Here is a 25,890-nt window from a genome sequence, read left to right as displayed (position 1 = left end):
AGGCAGCCAAGAGAAAGTTCACTATGTTGATCTTTGTGGGAGTGTCTAGGGCCAGAGGGCATAATCTCAGAGTAAGGGGGCGCCCATTTAAAACAGATGAGGGGAAATTTCTTCTCTCAGGGTAGTCAAATCTGCGGAATTCTTCACCGCTGAGGGCTGTAGAGGCTGATCATTAAGTATATTCAAGGCTGAGATAGACAGATTTTTAATCAGTGAGGGAATCAAGGGTTGTGGGGAAAAGGCAGGAAAGTGGAGTCGAGGATTATCAGATCAGCCATGATCTCATTAAATGGCAGAGCAGACTCGATGGGCCGAATGGCCTACTTCTGCTCCTACGTCTTATGACTTATGGTGTCTGTGGGCCATCAGCAACAGGAGAACTGTACTCAACCATAATCTGTAACCTCATGGTCCAGCATATCCCCCACTGTACCATCACCAACCAGCCAGGGGATCAACCCTGGTTCAATGTAAAGTGCAGGAGGGCATGCCAGGAACAGCACCAGGCATACCTCATTTTTAGGTGTCAACCTGGTGAAGTTACACAGGACTACTTGCATGCCAAACAGCATAACCAAGTGATAGGCAGAGCTAAGCAATCCTACAACCAATGGATCAGATCTCAGCTCTGCAGTTCTGCCACATCCAGTCATGAATGACAGTGGACAATTAAACAACGCAGTGGAAGCAGCAGCTCCACAAATATCCCCATCCTCAAATAAGAGAGCAGCCCAGCACATCAGTGCAAAACGCTGAAGCATTTGCCACAATCTTCAGCCAAAGGTGCTGAATGGATGATCCATCTAGGCCTTCTCAGCAGGTCCCCTGCATTACAGATGTCAATTCGATTCACTCCACATGATATCAAGAAACAGTTGAAGGCACTGGATATGACGAAGGCTATGGGCCCTGAACATTCCAGCAATAGTACAGAAGACATGTGCCCCAGAACTTGTCACACCCCTAGCCAAGCTGTTCCTGTACAGCTACAACACTGGCATCTACCTGGCAATGTGAAAAATTGCCCTGGTATGTCCTGTACACAAACAGGAGGGCAATTACTGGCTGATCACAGTCTACTCTCCATCAGTAAAAAGTGATGGAAGGGGGTCATCAACAGTGCTACAAGTGGCACTTATGCTCACTGATGCTCAGTTTGGGACACTCCAGGGCCACTCAGCTCCTGACCGCATTACAGCCTTCGCTCAAACATGGACAAAAGGATCTGAACTCAGAGGGGGGGGGGGCCGCAAAAGTGACTGCCCTTGACATAAAGGCAGCATTTGACTGAGTGTGGCACCAAGGCACCCTAGCAAAACTGGACTCAATGGAAATCAGGGGGAAAACTCTGCTGGTTGGAGTCATACCTAGCACAACCTAAGTGGCTGTAGTTTTTGGAGGACAATCATCTCAGTTACAGGACATCACTGCAGGAGTTCATCAGGGCAGCCCAACCATCTTCAGCTACTTCATCAATAATCTTCCTTCCATCATAAGGTCAGAAGTGGGGACGTTAGCTGATGATTGCACAGAGAGTGTTCAGCGCCATTTGCGACAACTCAGATACTGAAGCAGTCCGTGTCCAAATGCAGCAAGACCTGGACAATATCCTGGTTTGGGCTGACAAGTGCCAGGCAAAGGCCATCTCCAACAAGAGTGAATCTAACCATCGCCTCTTCATATTCAATGGTATTACCATCATTGAATCTCCACTAACACCACCCTGGGGGTTTCTATTGACCAGAAACTGAACTGGACTAGCCACATAAATACACTGGCTGCAAGAGCAGATCAGAGGCTAGGAATTCTGCAGCAAGTAACTCACCTCCTGAATCCCCAAAGCCTGTCCACCATCTAGAAAGCACAAGTCAGGAGCATGATGGGAACACACTCCATTTGCCTGGATGAGTGCAGCTCCAACAACACCCAAGCAGCTTGACATCATACAAGGCAAAGCAGCCCACTTGATTGGCACCCCTTCCACAAACATTCATTCCCTTCACTACCGACACACAGTGACAGTGTGCCATCTACAAGATGCACTGCAGGAACTTACCAAGGCTCCTTGCACAGCACCTTCCAAACCCACGGCCACTGCCAACTAAAAGGATAAGGGCAACAGACACAAGGGAACATTACCACCTGGAAGATCCTCAAGCCATTCACCATTCTAACTTGGAAAAATATCACCGTACCATCACCGTCGCTGGTGAAAATCCTGGAACTCCCTCCCTAACTGCACTGTGGGTGTACCTACACCACGTGGACTGCAGCAATTTCTGAAAGAAGCTCACCAACAGCAATTCGGGATGGGCAATAAATGCTGGCCTAGCCAGTGACACCCACATCATATAAATGAATTTTAAAAATGTACCAGGACACCCAGATCCCTCTGTACCTCAGAGTTCTACAGTCTCTCTGCAGAAGATAATATACTGCTTTTCCTATTTTTCCTGTCAAAGTGGACAAGTTCACATTTTCCCACATTGTACTCCATCTGCCACATTTTTGCCCACCACTTAGCCTAACAATATCCCTTTGCAGGCTCCTTATGTCCTCTTGACAACTTACTTTTCTACGTATTTGGTCAACTGCAAATTCAGCTACCATACAATTGGTCCCTGCATCCAAGTCGTTGATGTAGATTGTAAATAGTTGAGACCCCAGCACTGATCCCTGCAGCACTCCACTAGTCACATCCTGCCAACCTGAAAATGACCCATTTAACCCTATTCTCAGCTTTCCATTAGCTAAGCAATCCTTTATCCATGCTAACGTTGTCCCCTTACACCATGAGCTCTTATTGTGCGTAGTAACCTTTGATGGGACACCTTATCAAATGCCTTTTGGAAATCCAAACATACATCTACAAGTGCCCCTTTATCTACACTGCTTGTTACTTCCTCAAAAGGACACTAATAAATTAGTCAAACACTATTTCCCTTGCACAAAATAATGCTGACTCTGCCTGATTGCATGATGATTTTCTAAACGCCCTACTATAATCTCCTTAATGTGACTTTTTGTTATTTTTTGCAACTAATCAAATTTAGATGAGAAGTGTTCTGTAACAAAAATATGCAAAAAGGTGCTAATGTATTGTTGCCCATAAAAAAAACTGATGGCTTCTGCAACCAGGTAATGGTATAGATTTTACTTTAGTTTTGCATGTAGTATATTACAAACATTATTCACACATCTTGGGGGGGAAGAAAAGCGACTCAAAATTCTAGAGACAAAAAAAAAGTGCATCAACATAATCTAAATCAGGATAGCCCGAGAAGCACTGTGGGTGCTCCTACACCACATGACTGCAGCGGTTCAAGGCAGCAGCTCACCGCTATCTTTCCATGGGCAATTAGGGGTGGGAAATAAATACTGGCCTAGCCAGCGACACCCACATCCCATGAAAGAATTTTTTTAAAAACCACCATGACCCATTCCCATATTTTATACTGCCCATGTTCTGAAGAAGTAGTTTTTCCTCTTGGTCACAGCATTTTGAAATTCCCAGGGCTGAACAAGTGCCTGACTACTGAGGGAGTAGCCTCTAAATCAATCCTGGGAGGGAGAGGCAGTCTAACACAATTCTTCAGGCCCACAATGTTTAGAATGCAATAGATGAAAATTCTGCACACCAACAAGCATTTAGAAAATTACATGTCTAGAACTCAAGAGACCCAACAGAAGCTTAAAAGGCCAGATCTATCCGAGACTCTGGAAGTTAGAAAAATGCTACAAATTAGCCATTGCAAACTGAAGGTTCAAACAGCTTGGAAAGGTATAATCAAGTGCTAAAATTTCTACACAAAATCAAGATGGCAGACACAAATTACAAGAACCAAGGACTTCACAGATAAGATTCAGCATTCTTACCTCTTGTTCACCGGTTTCTCATCCTTTTCATATGGTTTCACAAACCACTTCCCAATCCGCACAAATTTCCTGTTCAGCAAGCACCTTTCAGAAAGAAAAGGAACACGAGGTCATGGATCGTGAAGCATCTGAACTACAATATTGGAAAATCTCTACAAGGCACATAAGTGTACAAACTGATTAAAACAACTTTTCTAGAAAGGACTAATACAAGAAATTAGAATTTCTGATCCTGTATGGAGGCGGGCTCCTGCTCAACAGGTCAAGCTTACCACACATATATAAAAAAGGAGCAGGACTAGGTTATTCAGTCCCTCAAGCCTGCTCCGCCATTTAATAAGATAATGGCTGATCTGATGGTAACCTGAAATCTGCATCCCACCTACCCCCGTTAACCTATCACCCCCTTGCTTACCAAGAATCTATTCACCTCTGCCTTAAAAATATTCAAAGACTATTCCTGAAAAGGTGGTGGAGGCAGAGTTCCAAAGACTCATGACCCCCAGAAAAAATTTCACTTCATCTGTTTTAAATGGGCAACCCCTTATTTTTAAACAGTGGCCCCTGGTTCTAGATTCTCCCACAAGTGGAAGCATCATCCCCACATCCACCCTGTCAAGACCCCTCAGGGTCTTACATGTTTCAATCAAGTCGCCTCTTACTCTTCTAAACTCGTGGACAAGCCTAACCTGTCCAACCTTTCCTCATAAGACAACATGCCCATTCCAGGTATTAGTCTGGTGAGCCTTCTTCTGAACTGCTTCCAACGCATTTACATCCTTCCTTAAATATGACCAAAACTGTACACAGTACTCCAGATGTGGTCTCACTAGTGCTCTGTATAACTGAAGCATAACCTCCCTACTTTTGTAGTCAATTCCCCTCACAATAAATTACAGCATTCTATAAGCTTTCCTAATTACTTGCTATACCTGCATACCAGCCTTCTGAGATTCACGCACTAGGACACCCAGATCACTCTGCACCTCAGAGCACTGCAATCTTTCAGCATTTTAGATAATATGCTTCTCTTTATTCTTCCTGCTAAAATGAACAACTTCACATTTGCCCACATTATACTCCATTTGCTAGATCTTTGTCCACTCACTTAATCCATCTTTATCTTTTTGTAGCCTCATGCCCTCTTCATAACTTACTTTCTGACCTACCTTTGTGTCATCAGCAAATTTAGCAACCATTCATTCGGTCCCTTCATCCAAGTAATTTATATAAATTGTTAAAAAGCTGAGGCCCCAGCACTGATCCCTGTGGAACACCACTTGTCACATCCTGCCAACCAGAAAGAGGCCCTCTGCTTCCTGTTAGCCAGCCAATCTTTTTTCCATACCCAGGTTACCCACTATATCACAAGCTTTTATTTTCTGCCACAACCTTTGATGTGGCACTTAATCAAATGCCTTCTAGAAATCCAAGTACAATACATCCACTGGTTCCCCTTTAACCACAGCACCTATTACATCCTCAAAGAACTCCAATAAGTTGGTTAAACACGATTTCCCTTTCACAAAAGCATGTTGACTCTGCCTGATGACCTTGAGCTTATCTAAGTGCCTGCTATAACTTCTTTAATAATAGCTTCTAACATTTTCCCTACAAAAGATGTTACGCTAAGTGGCCCGTAGTTTCTCACTTTGTCTTCTCTCCCTTTTTGAATAATGGAGTTACATTTGCTACCTTCCAATCTAATGGGACCTTCGCCAAATCTAAGGAGTTTTGGAAAATTAAAACCAATGCATCAACTGGCCACTTCTTTTAAGACCCTAGGATGAAGTCCATCAGGACCCAGACTCTTGAGCCCTCATCTCCAACAATTTACTCAGTACCACTTCTCTGGTGACGGTAGCTTTCCTGACTTCCTCCCCCACTTCCGTTTCCGGGCTTACAGCTGTTTCTGCGATGTTACTTGTATCCTCTATAGTGAAAACTGACGCAAAATACCTGTTACATTCATCTGCCATCTCCTCGTTTTCCATTATCAATTCTCCAGACTTACTTTCTATAGGGCTAACACTCACTTTGTTAACTCATTTCTATATTTACACCAAATAAATGCCTAGCCATCCCCCACAGAAAGGAGGCAAGGCCAAAAAATACATTTAATCCAAATTATTCTCATTTATATTCCACTGATCAGCTCTAGGCCAAGTAGCAAATTCCTTGGAATGGTTCAAATGTGCCATGGAGAGTGTGAATAAGTTAAGAAAGTGCCGCAAAAAAAAACAGCTACTGCGAAATAAAACTATTGTAAAAATTATTTAAAACTTACTGCAGACTCCCTTTTATTAATCACTGTGCTTCAAAGTTAAGTCAAATGCACATTTTGGTAACTGATTTGATTATTATGCACTGAAAAGCTGTCAAGAACATCTGCATTCAGTTTTACTAGCTCACTGTATATGCAAGAAATTTGCACAATTTTAAGTTTCTGAGAAGCTAGAAAAACAATCTTAATGGAGGCATACCATGAAAGATCAATAAACTATACAGCAAAGCCCTGACAGTGTAGGCTGGGGGTTGCAGAATTGGGGTGAACAGGTAATCTTGGTCACTTGCTTTGCTGATTTTCTGAAACTGTCTACAGAGTCAGGTTATTTACTACTGCTTTTTGATCAGATTCTTGTCTGGTACTGAGGCAAGATCTTTAATAATTTCATTTTGAGAGTGCACATACTGGGGTTGCCAGTGGTGGTGGGGTGCAGAAGCAGAGCAAAAGGTGCCAAAGAGTATTGTCATTTCAGTAGTTTAGGCTTCAAGCTACACAGTGGGGAAAAAGCCAACACCTCTTTTGTTTTGTGCTATCACAGGAGCAAAATGGACAGTGTCAGCATTTTCTCAGAACATATGAACTTTTTGTTACTCATGCTCTTGTTGCGATAGAATAATTTCCTATAGTAAGGGGCACCCGAGAAGATAGGAGACTATGTCTGAATGAGATGAAGACAGAGTGAGTAACGAATTAGGTTCACATGGGAATTCGGTGCATGGAGGAAAAAGAGGTGTCGGTGTAGTATACATAGGAATTACTCTAAGTTAATTAAGATAACTAAATTAAATTAACTAAATAACCTAAGTAACAATGGCAAGACATTATGTTACGCCGCAGCTGTGGAACGTAGGAGCTTCTGAACACCAAGGCAATCCATGACAAACACATCTGCAGAAAGCGCAAGCAGCTAGGAGTTCCGGATCAGGATCACTGATTTGAAAACCAAACTGCAGACACTGCACAACACAAGATAGGGGGAGAAATACCTAGACACTTTGTTCCAGAAGACAGTCACACCCCTTAGAATAGCGTTGTCTGTTTTAGTCAGCGGTGAGGGACAAAAAAATGTAACCATGAGTGAGGCAGGTGCAGTGTCCAAGCAGACAGTTGTGGGGGGGGCTCAGGCTTTGCAACTGTCAAACAAGTTTGAGGTGCTCACAACCTGTGAGAACGAAAGCAAGGTCTACAAGGTGGATGAGCAGGCTGGCACCAGGGTACAGGAAGCCATTCAAGTAGGGGGCGGGGGAGCAAACAGGAATGTAGCGGTAGCAGGGGGACAGTATAATGAGGGGGATTAGCACTGTTCTCTGAGCAAAGAGCGAGAGTCCAGAAGGCTGTGTTGTCTGCCCAGTGCCAGGGTTCAGATCCAGTTGTCATGGTCCATGTCAACAACATAGGCAAAAGAAAAAAAGATTCTGCACAATCAGTATATGAGGAGCTAGGTATCAAATTAAAAAAGCAGAACCTCAAAAAAAAGTAATAATCTCTGGATTATTACCTGAGCCATGTGCAAATTGGAATGGGGCAAATGAGATTAGAGAGATGAACGCATGGCTCAAACACTGGTGTGGGAGAAGTGGTTTCCAGTTTGTAGGGCACTGACATCAGTACTGAAGAAAGTGGGGTCGGAACCATTGAGACAATCTACACCTGAACCATGCTGGGATCACTGTTCTCACAAGCCACATAACTAGAGAAGTAGAGAGGGCTTTAGACTAAATAAGGGGAAGGGGGAGGCGAGGGATCAAGCTTGGGTTGATGTACGAAAGCAAATGGGTAGAGTCAAGGCAGGAGGACAAAATAGTAATATGGGAGTCAGAGAATGGCAGGGAGAGAGAAAAGAAACCTATCAATATACCAGTCAAGACTAGATGTTATAAAGATAGCTAAAACACAAAACTAAAGGCTCTGTAATTGAATGCACATACCATTCAGAACAAGTAGCACACACTGAAGTAAATAAATATGATCTGATAGCCATTATGGAGACACAGCTGCAGGAGGACAAGGATTGGGTCCTGAATATTAACAGTATGCGCTGTTCAAGAAGAATAGGAAGCTAGGTAAAGGTGGAGGGGCGGCAATGTTAATCAAGGATAACCTTGGTGCAATAGTTAGAGACAACCTTGGTTCATGAGATCAGGATGTAGTTTGGGTGGAGATGAGGAATAGTAGAGGAAAGAAGTCACTAGTGGGAGTGGGGACTAATAATAGTAGATAAGGAAATGGCAGATGAAATGAACAAATATTTTGCTTCTGTCTTCACTATAGGAAGATACTTAAAACATTCCAGTAATAGCTGTAAATCAGGAGGAAATCAAAGGGAAAGGGGAGCTTGGTGACATTACAAATCATTAGCGAAGCAAACGGGGTTTGCCTCCACTGAAGTTTAGAAGAGCAAGGAGTGGCTTGATTGAAGTACAAGATCCTGAACAGTTTCAACAAGGTGGACGTAGAAAGGATGTTTCCTCTTATAGGTGAGTCCAGAACTTGGGCACTTAAATCAGGGGCTCTCCTTTTAGGACAGAGATGAGGAGAAACTTTTTCCGGAGGATAGTGAGACTTTGGAACTCTGCCTCAGAAGGCAGTGGAGGCAGAGTTATTGAATATATTTTTTTTTAAGGTGGAGGTAGATAGATTCCTGTGAGGCAAGGGAACCAAGGGTTAATCGGGGGTAGATAGGAATGTGGAATTCAAAACAAACAGATCAACCATGAATTTATTGAATAGCAGAGCAGGTTTGAGGGGCCAAATGGACTACTACTGCTCCTATTCCGTATGTTCATATACACAGATAACATGGTGGCATGCCACACTAAACAGCTAAACAAGTATCAGAGCCCTAGCAATTTCCCAAGTGGCAAATCCCATTTTTAAAATACATCATTTGGGCAAGACACTCACTGCAGGTCACAAACTGCAGAAAAGCAAAAGAAGAAAAACTTTAATTGGGGTGTGAAGGAGGAGAGAAAATCATTTCAGACCGTTATCGCAGACCATAGACTGTTTGCCTGCTTATGAGCCAGTTGAAAATACATTGTCAGAAGTTACTAGAAGGCCCCGATTACAAATCCATAATTAGGAAAACTCTTGATCTTGGCTATTTATGGTTGCTTCCAACCACTGGAACTAGTACAACATACATTACATATACTGGACTGATAAAGCAGAATATAAATAGCAGTTAATTTGCAATAGCTTCAAAGTTACAGCATAAGCAAGCATCATCATTTCAAGCCAGGCCTGACATTAACAGTGTCTACATTCTATCTGAAGCAACAGATTTTCCTACTTAAAAATAAACTTGCATTGCATGACGAAGCAAATAAGCAGCTCAATGAACAAATATTAGTAGATTCTTCATTTTTAAAATTGCTCTCTACTCTTCTGAAGAGACAGCACAAGTTGCAACAAAATTTCACGGTGTTATCCAGATGGCTAATCTGAATAGAGTAACTCTTGCTGGTTCAGTCAATGGATGCCAGTCACCTTCCAGCTCTTTGCCCTAGCAGTCATTCTTTGCACATGCGCAAACGGAAGCAGACTAATCAATTGTGGGAGGCATTAGAGAGGAGTCTAATCTTCTCCTGTCCTTACTTGCTGCCCACATTCTTACCAGCAGGGTTCACTGGGCAACTGCAATTTGTGAAACTATCTCCGCTAGCGTTTTGGTAGCATGGAAAGGAAACAGAAAACAAAACAGGAAAAGCTACAGGCAAATAAGGAATTCCACTGGGAAAGAAAACATTTACACAGAGCATAAGAGATGTAAACATTGCACGGGGATTTAGCAGTAGCGGGAGGGGAGAAGCAAGAAGAAATGTCCAAAAAAATAGTATGTACTTGACAATATGGTTAGGCCTGAGGTGCTCAGAGAATTTGAGCTTTCACGTTCCTTTAGGTTGGCAAGTGAAATTCTCTGGGTGGAGGGCATGATCAATGTTAAAAAACAAGATAATCACTTTCTCCCCTAGTTCAAAGAGTCCCTTCGACAAACTCCCACTTCCAAAATGCAAACAAAAACTGGTCTTACTGTAAACCTAGGAAATGTGCCTGTAACAGAGCGGCTAAGCACCAAATTCTAAGCGATTCAACACTGACTTCAGCAGCCATCACAACAATTAATCTACTAAAACTAAATGGGCCACCCACATATCGACTCACATTGCCCATATTGTTTCATGACAAGCCAAGGCAGGAAGGTAAAAACAAAAGAAAGCTAATTTCATAAAGAAAATCAGGAATTTGGTGGAAGAGGTTTGAACACCAATGCTTGCAGGTAATTTTACACACGTACTAAAAACTGCACAGCAGCCTCATCGGTGGCCATCTTGAACACAATTAAGAACACGCCTCCATTCCCAACCATTGCTCAATCCACAATAAAGATGAACAGGTCACAGAATCACAGAGCAGAAGAGGCCCTTTGGCCCATCGAGTCTGCACCAACACATGAGAAACACCTGACCCACCTACCTAATCTCATTTACCAGCACTTGGCCCATAGCCTTGAACGTTATGACAAGTGCTCATCCAGGTACTTTTTAAAGGATGTGAGGCAACCCGCCTCCACCACCCTCCCAGGTAGTGCATTCCAGACCGTCACCGCCCTCTGGGTAAAACAACTTTTCCTCACTTCCCCCCCTAAACCTCCTGCCCCTCACCTTGAACTTACGCCCCCTTGTGACTGACCCTTCAACTAAGGGGAACAGCTGCTCCCTATCCACCCTGTCCATGCCCCTCAATCTTGTACACCTCAATCAGGTCGCCCCTCAGTCTTCTCTGCTCCAACGAAAACAACCCAAGTCTATCCAACCTCTCTTCATAACTTAAATGTTTCATCCCAGCCAACATCCTGGTGAACCTCCTCTGCACCCCCTCCAGTGCAATCACATCCTTCCTATAATGTGGTGACCAGAACTGCACACACAACTACAGCTGTGGCCTCACCAAGCTGTTATACAACTCCAACATGACCTCCCTACTTTTGTAATCTATGCCTTGATTGATAAAGGCAAGTGTCCCATATGCCTTTTTTACCACCCCACTAACATGCCCCTCCGCCTTCAGAGATCTATGGACACACACACTAAGGCCCCTTTGTTCCTCAGAACTTCCTAGTGTCATGCCGTTCATTAAATACTTCCTTGTCAAATTGCTCCTTCCAAAAGTGTATCACCTCACACTTTTCAGGGCTAAATTCCATCTGCCACTTATCTGCCCATTTGACCCGTCTATATCTTCCTGTAGCCCAAGACACTCAACCTCACTGTTAACCACCCGGCCAATCTTTGTGTCATCTGCAAACTTACTAATCCTACCCCCCACATAGTCATCAATGTCGTTTATATAAATGACAAATAATAGGGGACCCAGCACAGATCCCTGTGGTACACCACTGGACACGGGCTTCCAGTCACTTAAGCATCCTTGTCATCACCCTCTGTCTCCTACAACTAAGCCAATTTTGAATCCACCTTATCAAATTACCCTGTATCCCATGTGCATTTGCCTTCTTTATAAGTCTCCCATGTGGGACCTTGTCAAAGGTTTTGCTAAAATCCATAAAAACGTCAACTACACTACCCTCATCTATATACCTGGTCACCTCCTCAAAAAATTCAATCAAATTTGTTAGGCATGACCTCCCTCTGACAAAGCCATGCTGACTATCCCTGATCAAACCTTGCCTCTCCAAGTGGAGATAGATTCTCTCCTTCAGAATTTTCTCCAATAGTTTCCTTACCACTGACGTGAGACTCACTGGTCTGTAGTTCCCTGGCTTATCTCTACAACACTTCTTAAATAGCGGAACCACATTAGCTGTTCTCCAGTCCTCTGGCACCTCCCCCGTGGCCAGAGAGGAATTAATAATTCGGGTCAGAGCCCCTGCGATCTCCTCCCTTGCCTCCCTCAGCAGTCTGGGACACATCATCCGGACCTGGAGATTTGTCCACTTTTAAGCCTGCCAACACCTCCAATACCTTGTCACTCCCTATATCAATTTGCTCAAGAACCTCGTAGTCTCTCTCCCCGAGTTCCATACCTTCATCCTCATTCTCTTGGGTGAAGACGGATGTGACGTATCCATTCAACACTCTAGCTATGTCCTCTGGCTCCACCCATAGATTGCCCCCTTGGTCCCTACTCTTTCCCTGGTTATCCTCTCCCCATTGATTTACTTATAGAATATCTTGGGATTTTCCCTATTTTTACCAGACAGAGCTTTCTCACATCCCCTCTTTGCTCTCCTAATTGCTTTCTTAAGCTCCACCCTGCACTTTCTGTACTCCACTAATGCCTCTGCTGATTTGCTTCCCTTGTACCTGCTGAAAGCCTCTCTTTTCCTTCTCATCGTAACCTGAATATCTCTGGTCATCCAAGGTTCTCTGGGCTTGTTTCTCCTTCTTATCACCCTAGAGGGAACACGTTGAGCCTGTACCTTCCCCATTTCCTTCTTGAATGCCCCCGACAAGTAGCTGCTCCTAGTCTACCTTGGCCAGATCCTGCCTTATTTTACTAAAATCCACTCTTCCCCCAATCCAAAACATTTTTTTGCAACTTGTCTATTTCTTTGTCCATAACAAACTTAAACTGTACCATGTTGTGGTCACTATCACTAAAATGCTCCCCCACCACCTCAGCCACTTGTCCGGCTTCGTTCCCCAAAATTAGTTCCAGCACTACGCTGTCCCTTGTTGGGCCCTCTATGTATTGACCTAAAAAGTTCTCCTGTACACATTTCAAGAAATCCACTCCATCCAAGCCCCTAACACTATGTCTATCCCAATTAATGTTTGGAAAGTTGAAATCACCTAATATAATTACCCTATTGTTATTGTTTTTACACACCTCCGCAAATTGTGCACATATTTGCTCCTCAAGTTCCTGCTGACTATCTGGGGGTCTATAACAAACACCTAATAATGTGGCTGCCCCTTTTTTATTCCTAAGCTCTACCCACAAAGCTTCATTCGATGCCCCCTCCAAGATATCATCTCTCCTTACTGCAGTAACTGGCTCCTTAACTAATAATGCAATGCCTCCTCCTCTTTTATCCCTTCCTGAAGATTCTATATCCCGGAATGTTGAGCTGCCAATCCTGCCCCTCCCTCAACCACGTCCAGTGATGGCTATTATATCAGAATTCCACGAGTCAATCCTCACCCTTAACTCATCCGTTTTACTTGTAATACTCCTGGCATTAAAGTAGAGGCCATCCAGCCTTGCCTTACTCCCTTGAAACTTAATGCAGCTGTACTCCCTCTGACTTGATTGTTTTACTCTATTATGATGATGTGTCCCTATCCTGCTAACATTGTGTCCCCTCCCCCTGCCAAATTAGTTTAAACTCCTCCCAACAGCATTAGCAAACCTGCCCGCAAGGATGTTAGTCCCGCTCTGGTTCCGATGTAGACCGTCCCACTTGTACAGGTCCCACCTTCCCCAGAAACGGTCCCTGTGATCCAGGAATCTAAAACCCTCCCTCCTGCACCAACTCTTAAGCCACGTATTCATCTGCGCTATTCTCCTATTTCTGAGCTCGCTAGCACGTGGCACTGAGCGTAATCCAGAGATTACAACCCGAGAGGTCTTGCTTTTCAGTCTACTGCCTAACTCCCTGAATTTTTGATGCAAGACCTCATCCCTCTTTCTACCTATGTCATTAGTACCAACCATGACCTCTGCCTTATCACCCTCACCCTTCAGGATGCCCTGCAGCTGTTCAGTGACAGCGCCAGTAGATACCAGTAGTTTCTTAATTTGTAATTAATTTTAGTTCATTTGTAAGAAAGTACATAAATACATCAAAAGTTCTTTTGCCCTTAAAAATTTCCAGGATGGACATTTCCCCAGGTGCTAAAATTAAGAATTTGGGTGTCAATTGTACACTTGCAGCTAAAATGTAGTCCAAAGCAAAAGAAGTTCACATTTTTCTTTAAAACCTAATCAAAACCAATTTCCCTCATCAGCAACTGCCGTAACTGGCTTCACTAGTATTACTGTAATTTACTAAAGCATACTTGCTTTCAACATTCTTTGAAGGGAGGTAAGCAGGACATTTTTTGATTTGGGGTTGGTTGGGAGGGGCAGAGGGAAGAGGTGATGAGTTTGAGATGGAGGAAGGTAACAATTTCTAAATTTGGAGCACTGTATCTACTTCAAGCCATTTGCACCACATCCACCTCAAGTATGGAAAGTTGAGAACATATTAATTAGTCAATATTTGGAAACAAAAATTTCCTCTGCTGAGTTAATACATCTCAGCAAGGTGACAAAAAAAGATTAGCTTCAGCACCCTCATCAGAAAAGCAGCAACCCCTGCTACAAACACATGGGTAAACAAAATTGGGCTTGCCTATTGTACAGTTTACCTCTGTCCCTCCTGAAAATAGCCCATCAACAATGCTTTGGCTCAAGCACAAATGAGCAAGATATAAATAGAAACAGAATATATTTCACCCCTTTCCTATTTTTACTTAGTTCTGTTGAAGGGTCATGAGGACTCGAAACGTCAACTGTGCTCTTCTCCGCCGATGCTGCCAGACCTGCTGAGTTTTTCCAGGTATTTCTGTTTCTGTTTTTGTTTTGGATTTCCAGCATCCGCAGTTTTTTGTTTTTATCAAGATATAAATAGGTTGGGAAGTAGTGAGTAACTTAGGGGAGAGAGAGGTAGGAGGGCAGAGACAAATCTACATTGTGTTGGTAATAAACAGGTCAGTAAACATATGTTGAGACACCTGAATGAAGGGACCAAATGTATGGTAGCTAATTTGCTGATGACACACAGATAGGAAAGTAAGTTGTGAAGGGTACATGAGTCTGCAAAGAGATATAGATAGGTTAAGTAAGTGGGCTAAAATTTGGCAGATGGAGTATAATGTGGGGAAAATATGAATGTCTGCTTTGGCAGGAAAAGCAGAATAATTTTGAGTTTGTAGAACTCTGCAGTACAGAGGGATCTGGGTGTCCTGTTACAGAAATCACAAAAAGTTAGCAATCAGGTACAGCAAGTGATTAGGAAGACAAATGCATTTATTATAAACAATTTATTACAAAGGAAATGAAACATAAAAGTAGGATAGTATTGCTAAAGCTGTACAGGGTGTTAATGAGACCACATCTGGAGTACACAGGTCTCTAAAGGATATAACTGCATTAGCAGTACAGAGAAGGTTCACTCCACTGATTCTAGGATGAATGGGTTATCTATGAGGAAAGGTTGGACCTGTATTCATTGGAGTTTAGAAGAATGAGAGGTGATCTCATTGAAATATACAAGACCTTGAGTACTTGACAGGGAGGATAGTGATGTTTCCCTTTGTGGGAGATACTAGAACCAGGGGACACAGTTTAAAAATAAGGGGTCTCCCATTTCAGGCAGAGATGAGGCAAATCTTTTTTCTGAGATTAGTCTGTGGAATTCTCTTCCCCAGAAAGCAGCGGAGGCAAGATCACTGAATTAAAGCTGAATTATGGGTCCTTGATTTACAAATGAGTCAAAAGGGTGAAGTGGGTAGACAGAAAAGTAGAGTTCAGGCCACAATCAGATCAGTCATGATCATATGGAATAGGAGAGCAAGCTCAAGGAGCTGAATGGCCTACTCTTGCACCTAATTCATATGTTTGCATGCTCATATGAGATAGGTTAACATTTGGATGCAAATTCCTTCCTCCAAGCCGAGGAAGATCTCAAAAAGGGTCTTATAACTAAAACATTAACTAGTTTTTCTCCCTAAAGAAATGGGCAGGCATGGTGTATTTTTCAGCATTTTCCATTTTTGGTTCAGATTGCCAGCATTTGCAATTTTTCCCATTTGCATCCTAGTGGAGCAAAAGAAAATTCTGGCTTCTTAAAATTCTTGTTCAAATGGCTTGGAATTAATCTTTATTCTATAGACTGAAGTTACTAGATCCAGCCCTTTTTAAAACTGTCCCAATTACTGCCAGAATATTACTTTGAAAAATTTACACGACAGGCTGGAATTTTGGATTGAAACAGTGGTTTCTCAGCTTTCTGAAAACCATTCCTTTAATTCCAGACAAGTTAAAAGCAGAAATTTATAAAACAGACATTCCACGGCCTAATGTGCTAAACTCCATAGGAATGAACATAAAAGTTGCAACATATTTTTCGCTGGATTACAGTAAGAGTTCTTAGATTGGCAATAGTTCTTTGGTTACAGCACATCATACAAGACTTGAAGTCATACAACATATATAATACAATATCGCAGGTCGTGCACAGATAGTTGAATACTATCCCCAATTCCTGGTCATACACAAAGACAACATTCAAGTGCAGGAAGCAGTTCAGAGAACAGTCATGAGGTTGGTACCCCTCATGTCAGAAGTTATGAGGAAAGACTGGAGAATCTTGGGACTTTGCAGCCTTGATAGGAGGGCCAAGATGTGATCTCACCATAGTATACAAGATAATAAACCAGATGTGAAAAGATAAATTTTACTTCAAATTAAACTCAGCAACAGGTGGTCTAAAGGACTCAGGTTTAAACTGGCAAACTGCAAAATTTAACTCCCATTTAATATAAAAGGTAATCAATAAATGGCATGGGCTTTCAGGTAGAGTAGTGGAACCATTTTAAAAAACAGTAGATGCTACAGTGGGGAGAACTTGGGGGATCTTTCTGATTTGAAGATGGCTGAATGGCTTTCCACGTTCATATTTATCGTGTGGTTTTTTGCTATCATAAATGGTAACTGCATGCCATGTGTGTCTGGCATAACCCAACTAATTTAGTCAGGTGGATCAACATGTGTTGATCCTATATGGTGTCTGGACTACAGAGAAAACTGACATATCGGTTGGTCATTGATTGCGGGCCAGAAACAGACTAGATTCTGGCAAATATCTTTGGGTCTAAGCTTGAGCACATGATTTTAATTTTGGCTTAGTTTATTTTTAATATTGTAAATTAAAATATAATTAAATGCAGCTGACACACAAATCTCACAATGTTTTCCAATTAAGAAATCAGTGACAAGCTTCACAATACATTCGTTAAACTGGAGTAAACCATCTAAAATGAAAATAGTGGCTAGTGTTACAGCCTTGCATGTGAAATCCTCACTAGCTTATCAAACATTTAGCTATGAGTGACAAGGAACAGCCCGTTTGTGCGCTAAATTATATAATTTGGCGAGGTACATTTCAGCTGGCAAAAGAGGAATAGAAAACACAGTTGTCCCAGTTTTCGATTAGGACACTACCACCTTCAATTGTATCCAAGACAGGTACTGAGTTAAACCGTATTAAGTCTGAATAGGTAAAACTCCACCAAAGGAAGTAAAAATGTGAAGTTTACCAAATAATTTTCTAAATTAGAAAAATTATGCAACCGCATGCACACTAGGGGTCTAATTTATAGGATTAATGTGTAGTTGGGTTGGGAGTTAAAAAAGGGTGTTTTTAAGATAGATAGTCTGTTCTATCCATACAACAGGATACAATGCAGAATCAATTCATAACTGAGAATATGAAAATGTGCTGCAAGTGACTAGGGCAGTGTGGTGAACTGCAACATAGATTTCTGAAATCTGGGCCCCAATCCATCTGGTACTGCTCAAATGAAAGCCTCTCTCTCTACTGTCTGTTCATGTAATAAGCTGAGAACCATATCAACAAGCAGGAGTCTAAAACATATGACCATCCCTAATTTGGCACATTTTTGGAAGTTTACTCAGCGACCAGAGAGATTTTATTGGTGCAGGAAATGGAAAGGTCACAAGTGCAATAAAATTCTTCTGCAAATGGTTAAAATGATGCATTGCTGGACCGGGGAAAGGATAACAAGAGATGTTCTCTGCATCTAGTCTACATAATAACTATTACTAGTATCCTCAAATTGTTTAATTAAAATACTGAAGCAAAATATTTTGAAAGCTTACAAAAGCATCAAATTTTCTTCTTCACAAACTTCAACCTTCCAATGCCATCCCCACCCGAAGCTTTCCTCAAACAACATTTTTCAGTCAGAAAGTTGAGTATTGCTAAAAAAAAGCTTTTCGTCTTGCACTCATCAGGACAAATCGTAAGAATACCAATGTCAGGGGAAGCAACAACTTTATACTATAGGAGAAAAAAAAAAAGTGCTGATTGGTTGGCAAGTGGACTCTGATTGGTAGAGGTATTGCCTTGGAGAATGCACCAGTTAATGGTGACTAACAGTTAACTGCCATGCATTCTTTGAATTTTAAACCAGGCAGCTTGACTCTGACCATTAAGTCAAGCTGCCTGGTTTAAAATTCAAAATGCATGGCAATTAACTGTCAGTCACCATTAACTAATGCGTTCTCCATGGCAATGCCTCTACCAGAGTCCACTTCCAACCAATAAGCACTCTCTTCTCACACAGTATAAAGTTGTTGCTTCCACCAACATTGGTATTCTTGCGATTGTCCTGATGAGTGCAAGATGAAAAGCTTTGACAAAATGTCTTATCTCAGCAATATTCAATCAGGAAGATTGGTCATCAAAGCAGAAAAAATTTTTGTATATAAAATCATTTTTCAAAATGATCGGAACAGGTTTAAAGTTGTGATCAGTAGTGTGTGTTGATAACAGGCATGACAATTAAGTTCCATTGTATTTCAAACAGCTGTAGGATATTACAGCACATACCTTTCCAGCAAGTTGTGAATGGCCTTAAAAAGCAGTGTTCGGCATTCGTAAGACAGTCCCTGTTCCCACAATCCTTCTTCTTCAACTGAAAGATGAAACAGCAATTAAGAAAAGTTAACACCACTTCATAAAATAATTTTTTTTAAATCCGCATACTGAAGACAACTTGTATTTAGTTATCATAGGAAAGTAAATCCTTGTTCAGTTATTCTGACTGCTGCTCTCCCAACATCATGAGACTACGCAGATAATCTGAACTATGGCCCGTTATCATAGGTAACATAGCCCTATTTCCACTTGTATTTCTTGTTCACTATTTGTCCTGCTGCAATTTTCTGCACATGGATTAAGGTTGCTCTTAGCACAGTTGGCTCATTAGTGCATAAGCCCTATGCCAGAATAGTAAGATCTATTGGTATCAGCTCAAATGAAAATTAATGGAATGTGGAATTTAAACTTCATATTCTATGTGGCTATTAAGAGAACAGGAGTAGCCCAGAGGATGGCTCTCCAGCTTCGAAGGCCCCAGGTTCAAGTCCCATCCCTGGCCTTGTTGGCTACCAAAGAATCAGCCACTGGTACAGAGAAGCCAAACATGCATCAGTGCCAGTCCCCAGCCTGGATAAATGGGAAGCGTGAGCAAGGGTGAAACTATGCAACCCCCAAAATCAAAAAGATCGAACACCCGTGAAATAAACAGTACTGTAGCCTATGTAGCCAAACCAAAAATAGGTAAATACAATGAATTACATACCAATATAACCAACGTCTAGTATAAAAAGCAGCCATCTTATGAAAAAGAATTTTTTACATTTCACTATTTTTCAAAGCTTTCTTGCATCTCAATTAAGATTGCCATTCAGTAAACAAATAAAATTGCTATAGGCATAAGGGTGGCCCCATAATTGTGAACAAATACCTATGCTGCTCACATGGGTCTTCAAAACTCAGATATATCTCTTATATAGTAGTATCTTAGATAAAGCCTACGTAACTGACAAGTAAGCAAGCTCTGCCCAGAGATTCGCAGCAGATTCACTTGTCCTTTGTCTCCCATTCCCAGCCTTCCATCCTCCCATCTTATCTGAAAATCCATAAAGTAGAGTTGTACGCCCAATCGTGTCAAATGTTTCTGCCACAACTGCAAAGGGACTGTTTCTTCCCTGGTTCTTTGGATACCTCTGAAGACAGGCCCCGAGGGGCTGATTTTCTTATGGCAGCTTTCCAGATTCTTGCCACTCGAGTGATATTCCACCAGGCAAGTTTTTGTTCGAGTTGTAGAAGTCACTCAAGGCAAGAAATGTGATTACAGAACAAAACTCGTTCGCATCTGGAAATAAAAAGCTAACAAAAAAAAATTACCTACAGACAGTTTTATATTGTAGATGAATAGATGGATTACAAGACAGTTTAGCACAAACCACAAGCGGAGAACATGCCCAAGCACAGGAAGTGTCCAGCTCATAACTAGAAGGTCACAAGCTTGTCCCAAGACTTGCTGTCATGTCACTGCAACCTGCTTGCTCAGCTAAGAGAATTTGTCAGGCTGATGGATTACTGAAGCAAAGCAAGTATTCCTTCTCAAAGTGAGAGCAAATTCCTTCCAAAAAGAAATACTCATCTATTTTAATACTTAACAACCAACACCTGTTACCTGTCAGACATACACTCCATTCAATGCACAAGCTATATCCAATTAACTACTATAAATTATTTTTTAAAATCACAACTATGTTATTACATTTCAGTTTCTACAATTTGGCAGGGGCAATTCAATACAAGTCTGAAGAAAATCTATAATAAAAATATCTCCACTACAATGAAAAATACACAGCTGTGCATCAAATTAGGTTTTTGCAGAAGTCACACTTGGTTTTTTTTTACAGGCTTCTAAACTGCATAACCGTTTGAAAAAAAAATTACTGTAAAAAGTCACTAGGTTGCATAAATAAAAAAGTTTGACAGCAAGCCTCGAGTAGATTCAATAGAATGACTTCGCAGGTGGTGTTCATAAACTCAATGGAGGTGTTTTTTATTCATTTAAGGCATGTGGGCTTCAGGATGTGGCCAGCATTTATTGCCCATCCCTAGTTGCTCTTGAGAAGGTGGTGGTGAGCTGCCTTATATTGCTGCAGTCCTTGTGTAGGTACACCCACAGTGCTGTTAGGGAGAGATTTCCAAGATTTTGACCCAGTGACAGTGAAGGAACGGCGATATATTTCCAAGTCAGGATAGTGAGTGGTTTGGAGGGGAACTTCCAGATGGTGGTGTCCCCTTCTATCTGCTGCCCTTGTCCTTCTGGATGGTAGTGCTCATGGGTTTGGAAGGTGCTGTCTAAGGAGCCTTTGTGAATTCCTGCAGTACCATCTATCAAGATGCACACACTGCTGCTACTGTGCATCGGTGGTGAAAGGAGTTAATGTTTGAGGATGTGGTGCCAATCAAGCGGGCTGCTTTGTCCTGGACAGTGTCAAGCTTCGAGTGTTGTGGGAGCTGCATTCATCCAGGCAAGTGGGGAGTATTCCATCACACTCCTGACTTGTGCCTTGTAGATGGTGGACAGGCTTTGGGGAGTCAGAATCACATGATTCCAAGCCTCTGACCTGCTCTTGTAGCCACAGTATTTATTTGGCTAGTCCAGTTCAGTTTCTGGTCAATGGTAACCTCCAGGATGTTGTTAGTGGAGGATTCAGCAATGGTAATGCCATTGAACATCATGGGGCAATGATACTCTCTCTTGTTGGAAATGGTCATTGCCTGACACTTGTGTGGCACGAACGTTACTTGCTACTTGTCAGCCCAAGCCTGGATATTATCCAGGTCTTGCTGCATTTGGACATGGACTGCTTCAGTATCCGAGTCTTCGTGAATGGTGCTAAACACTGTGCAATCATCAGCAAGCATCCCACTTCTGACCTTATGATGAAAGGAAGGTTTATTGATGAAGCAGCTGAGATGACTGACCTCCAACAACCATAACCACCTTCCTTTGTGCTGGGTACGACTCCAACCAACAGAGAGTTTTCCCTCTTATTCCCATTGACTTCAGCTTTATTAGGGCTCCTTGATGCCACACTCGGTCAAATGCTGCCTTGATGTCAAGGGCAGTCACTCACCTCACGAGCCCAGCTCTTTTGTCCATGTTTGAACCAAGGCTGTAATGAGGTCAGGAGCTGAGTGGCCCTGGCAGAACCCAAACTGGGAGTCAATGAGCAGGTTATTGCCAAGCAAATGCTGCTCGATAGATCTGTTGATGACCTCCCCATTCCTTAGACTGATGGGGCAGTAATTGGTCAGCTTAGATTTGTCCTGCTGTGTGTGTACAGGACATACCTGGGCAATTTTCCACATAGCCAGGTAGATGCCAATGTTGTAGCTGTACTGGAATAGCTTGGCTAGGGGCACAGCAAGGTCTGGAGCACAAGTCTTCAGTACTATTGCCAGAACGTTGTCAAGGCCCATAAGCCTTTGCACTATCTACTGTCGTCAGATGTTTCTTGCTATCACATGGAGTGAATCGAATTGGCTGAAGACTGGCATCTGATGCCGGGGACCTCCGGCGAAGGCCAAGATGGATCATCCATTGGGCACTTCTGGCTGAAGATTGGAGCAAATACTTCAGCCTTATCTTTTGCACAGATGTGCTGGGCTCCCCCATCACTGAGGGTGGGGATATTTGTGGAGCCTCCTTCTCAGTGAGTTGTTTAATTGCCCACCACCATTCATGACTGGATGTGACAGGACTGCTTAGTTCTATCACTTGCTGCTTATGCTGTTTGGCATGCAAGTAGTCCTGTGTTATAGCTGCTCCAGAGTCAATGTTGAGGACTCCCAGGGCAACTCTCTCCTGACTGATTGATTGATTAATATGACTAATATGTCATATTAATCAATTGAATTGTCTTGTGACAAATTATCAAGCTGCCTATTATCAGAAAGAAAATTTTAAGGCCAACACCCAACAAGGTGTGTTTGTTAAACTAATACAGTACAAATCAGCTACCTATAGGGTTCAGAATTCAGTTAGATGCTATTGTGTGTGTGTCAAATGGAAATATCTACTATAATATAACTAAAGACTATTTACTGTCATGGAGGACACTGTGGTTCTGCAGACAATTCTCCTTAACCAGCCAATGCAATTGTACTTATACTATCACTGCCAGTGTGAAGATGATCACATGATGCTGTTATATGCATTTGAGTGCTTAATCAGAAAATTTCAGCAGTAATGAGAAAGGTGTGGTTCGTATGCAGGGGCCCGATAAAAAGAAAGTGCTGCAGTTCAAGAATTCTAGCATTAGGGAGGGTGGAATCAGCTAGTAGTGAGTTTTGGCACTCTTGGCAGACCTTGAAGAAGCTGAGCATTGTAGATCAGAAAACTGCAACTGCTGCCAAAAGCAGGCAGCAGAAGCTAGGTAAACATTAACTTGACTGGATTTACCAATGGACTTTAACAAGGCAGTAAACCCCCTCAAAATCCAAATTGAGGTCAAACTTTATAAACTGTATTTACATTATACATATTTTTGTATATTGATTTCAGATTATATCAGAATGTGTCAGCAGTCAAGTAGCTTACAACTTTGTAAATAATGGCCCGTGCAGAACTGCTAGGTCACTGATGTGACACATTTGGTTCGGCTTAAGAAAATACCCTGGTTAAACATGCAGAATTTTAAATTTGCACAATTTTAATTTCCCCTTTTGGAAGTGAATACAATTTCCCAATGACAAAGTTATCAATCTGGGTAGTCAATGGTATGAATAAACATTCTACTGCCATTTGCAAGAAGATCTTAGAAAAATCAACAATCCATTTAAACGTTGGCAGGTACCCAGCTGCATTGCAGAAACTGCCACAACTTGTCTTGCTTTTCACAGCACTGCTCATTCTGTGTAATATGGTAAAGGCAATACGTCTTAAAAGGCTTTTTTCCTCTCATTGGACAATTTCATAATCGGAAAACACCAAGTACTGTATAAATCACTTAAGGTTATCCTGTGAACCAACTAAAAGGAGTTTTAAGATATTAATTGCAAACTCACTGATATATGCCTGTCAGTGCTGATGGAGTGCATGCCATTTAATAAGATCGCCAATGGCTTTCTGAATAAGCAGTAGTAAAACAATTCTTGTACCATTCAATTTTGAGACAGTAAGCCATCCTGTACAAGTTCTGGTACAGAGTCTGGAAAAAAATCCGCCTCAAAATCTACAACTTTCTAATTAGAGTTGCAGCAAATCTGTATATTCAAGCCTTTGATCAAACACATTGCCAATGCTTTGAACAGTATTTTGTGGCACAGAAATGCAGGAAATACAGGAACACAAGTGCCTAAAGAAAGCAAAAATACTTGGGGTCAAGCAGAAACTCAAATGAATACTTGGCATCTAAAAAATTGAAAGTCAAAATCCAGCTGGACCGCAGAAAATGCCAGAGTTTCGAGCTTTGTTACAGCCCGCATATAATACACATTCAAATCGTCCATGTAGTGTTGCAATTCCAGCATTGCAACAGTTTTCCGGATGCCACTTGGCAAGACGTGAACACAAGGGAACAAAGAACTCATGAAACAAAACAGATAGGTTTTCATGAAAAACAAGAAGTTACAAAGCAACAAAATACCTGGTCAGAGTTCAAGGTTGTAATACAATATTAACTGCTTAGACAATATTCACAAACAGTACAGTAACTTTTTCATTAGGATACAATCTTCTAATACTTCAGCAGTACTGTCACTGGTTTAGGGACAAAAGTTCTTGGAATTGATAGTACAATTCACATATATTCTGTCCATCTTTACTACATCCCTTTCAAACAGTATTTACCATCTTTGTATTTTATACACCCACTATCTTTGACAGATAGAAAGGGATAGCAGCAGATAGTGGGTGCATAAAAGACAGATAGTAAAAGCTGTTTGAAAGGTTTCAGCAGCAAAACAACAGACACCAAAGGAGGCGGGGGGGGGGGGGTGAAAAAAAGTTATTCTCGTTATACTTAAAGCAACATGCTCTATGTCAAGCCATGGGCTGCTTGTATGACACTTAATTCAAATCAGTGCAGAATTGCTTCAGACTGGTTCCATTACAAATTACAAACCAGTATCTTCAAGCACATCATCCTACAGCTCAGTCTCTCGAGATATATTTAAAAAGAACCTAGAACCAGGACCTCTAATGATTGAAGTGGTTGAAGAAACCATGGTAAATTTCCCCTCCTAACTATCAAGATATGTTGCACTCAATGCCCAATATGTATATTTGCTGACCATATTTGCTCATTGCCAACACTTTCCAAGTGTTCTTGGAATTGATAGTCAGTACAATTCACTCATATATTCTGTCCATCTTTACTACATCCCTTTCAAACAGTACTTACCATCTTTGTATTTTATGCACCCACTATTTTTGACAGATAGAAAGGGATAGCAGCAGATAGTGGGTGCATAAAAGACATAGTAAAAGCTGTTTGAAAGGTTTTAGCAGCAAAACGACAGACGGAATACATAAGTGAATTGTGCGATTATCTAAAATCAAGGTAGAGGCAAATGATGGACCAAACATGATATCAGACATAAAGAATGCTTCATAATTGATGAGTACAGGAAAAGCTCCAGGCGTAGAAGTAACAAGAGATCAAAAAGCCCTTGGAAAAACAGAATTAGATGCGATAACAAAAATTTGCGATCAAATATATACCAAAGGATATATTCCAAGTGATTTAAGACATTCAGTATTCATCAAGTCACCTAAGAAGCCTAAAGCTATTAGCTTAATGAGTCACCTCATTAAAGTGATCTTGAAAATCATAATAGAAATAAATAACACATTTGAAGCAGAAATTGGTGAAACTGTCTGGGTTTGGATCTGGAGTAGGAAAAGAGGGAATATTTAACCCAACAACAATCTTCGGTAAATATCTATAAGTAAACAAACATTTACATATGCTTCATAAACTATGAAAAACTGATTGTGTTTATCACCAAAAGTTAATGGATGTGTTGCTGAAACATGCCATTTGCCAGTAAAGATGTTAGATTTATCTGAAGCCTATACTGGGACCAAATAGCAAGCATC

At 41.6% G+C, this 25,890-nt stretch overlaps 1 protein-coding gene across 2 annotated transcripts in view; it reads right to left on the bottom strand.

Annotated features, from left to right (window-relative positions):
- The window catches only part of med13a (mediator complex subunit 13a), a 191,958-nt gene that overhangs the window by 139,345 nt on the left and 26,723 nt on the right, over positions 1-25,890 (bottom strand). For both annotated transcript variants that reach the window (XM_078548226.1, XM_078548227.1), the window contains exons 3-4: positions 18,807-18,891; positions 3,877-3,960 (exon numbers count right to left, since the gene is read on the bottom strand). In XM_078548226.1, coding sequence (XP_078404352.1) covers positions 3,877-3,960; positions 18,807-18,891 — 169 coding nt within the window. The remainder of the gene's footprint in view (positions 1-3,876; positions 3,961-18,806; positions 18,892-25,890) is intronic.

Source organism: Cetorhinus maximus, chromosome 9, assembly GCF_964194155.1.
Source record: "Cetorhinus maximus chromosome 9, sCetMax3.hap1.1, whole genome shotgun sequence".
NCBI classification, from domain to species: domain Eukaryota; kingdom Metazoa; phylum Chordata; class Chondrichthyes; order Lamniformes; family Cetorhinidae; genus Cetorhinus; species Cetorhinus maximus.
Note: the sequence above shows the minus strand (reverse complement) of the source record. Positions and strands in the feature narration are given on the sequence as shown.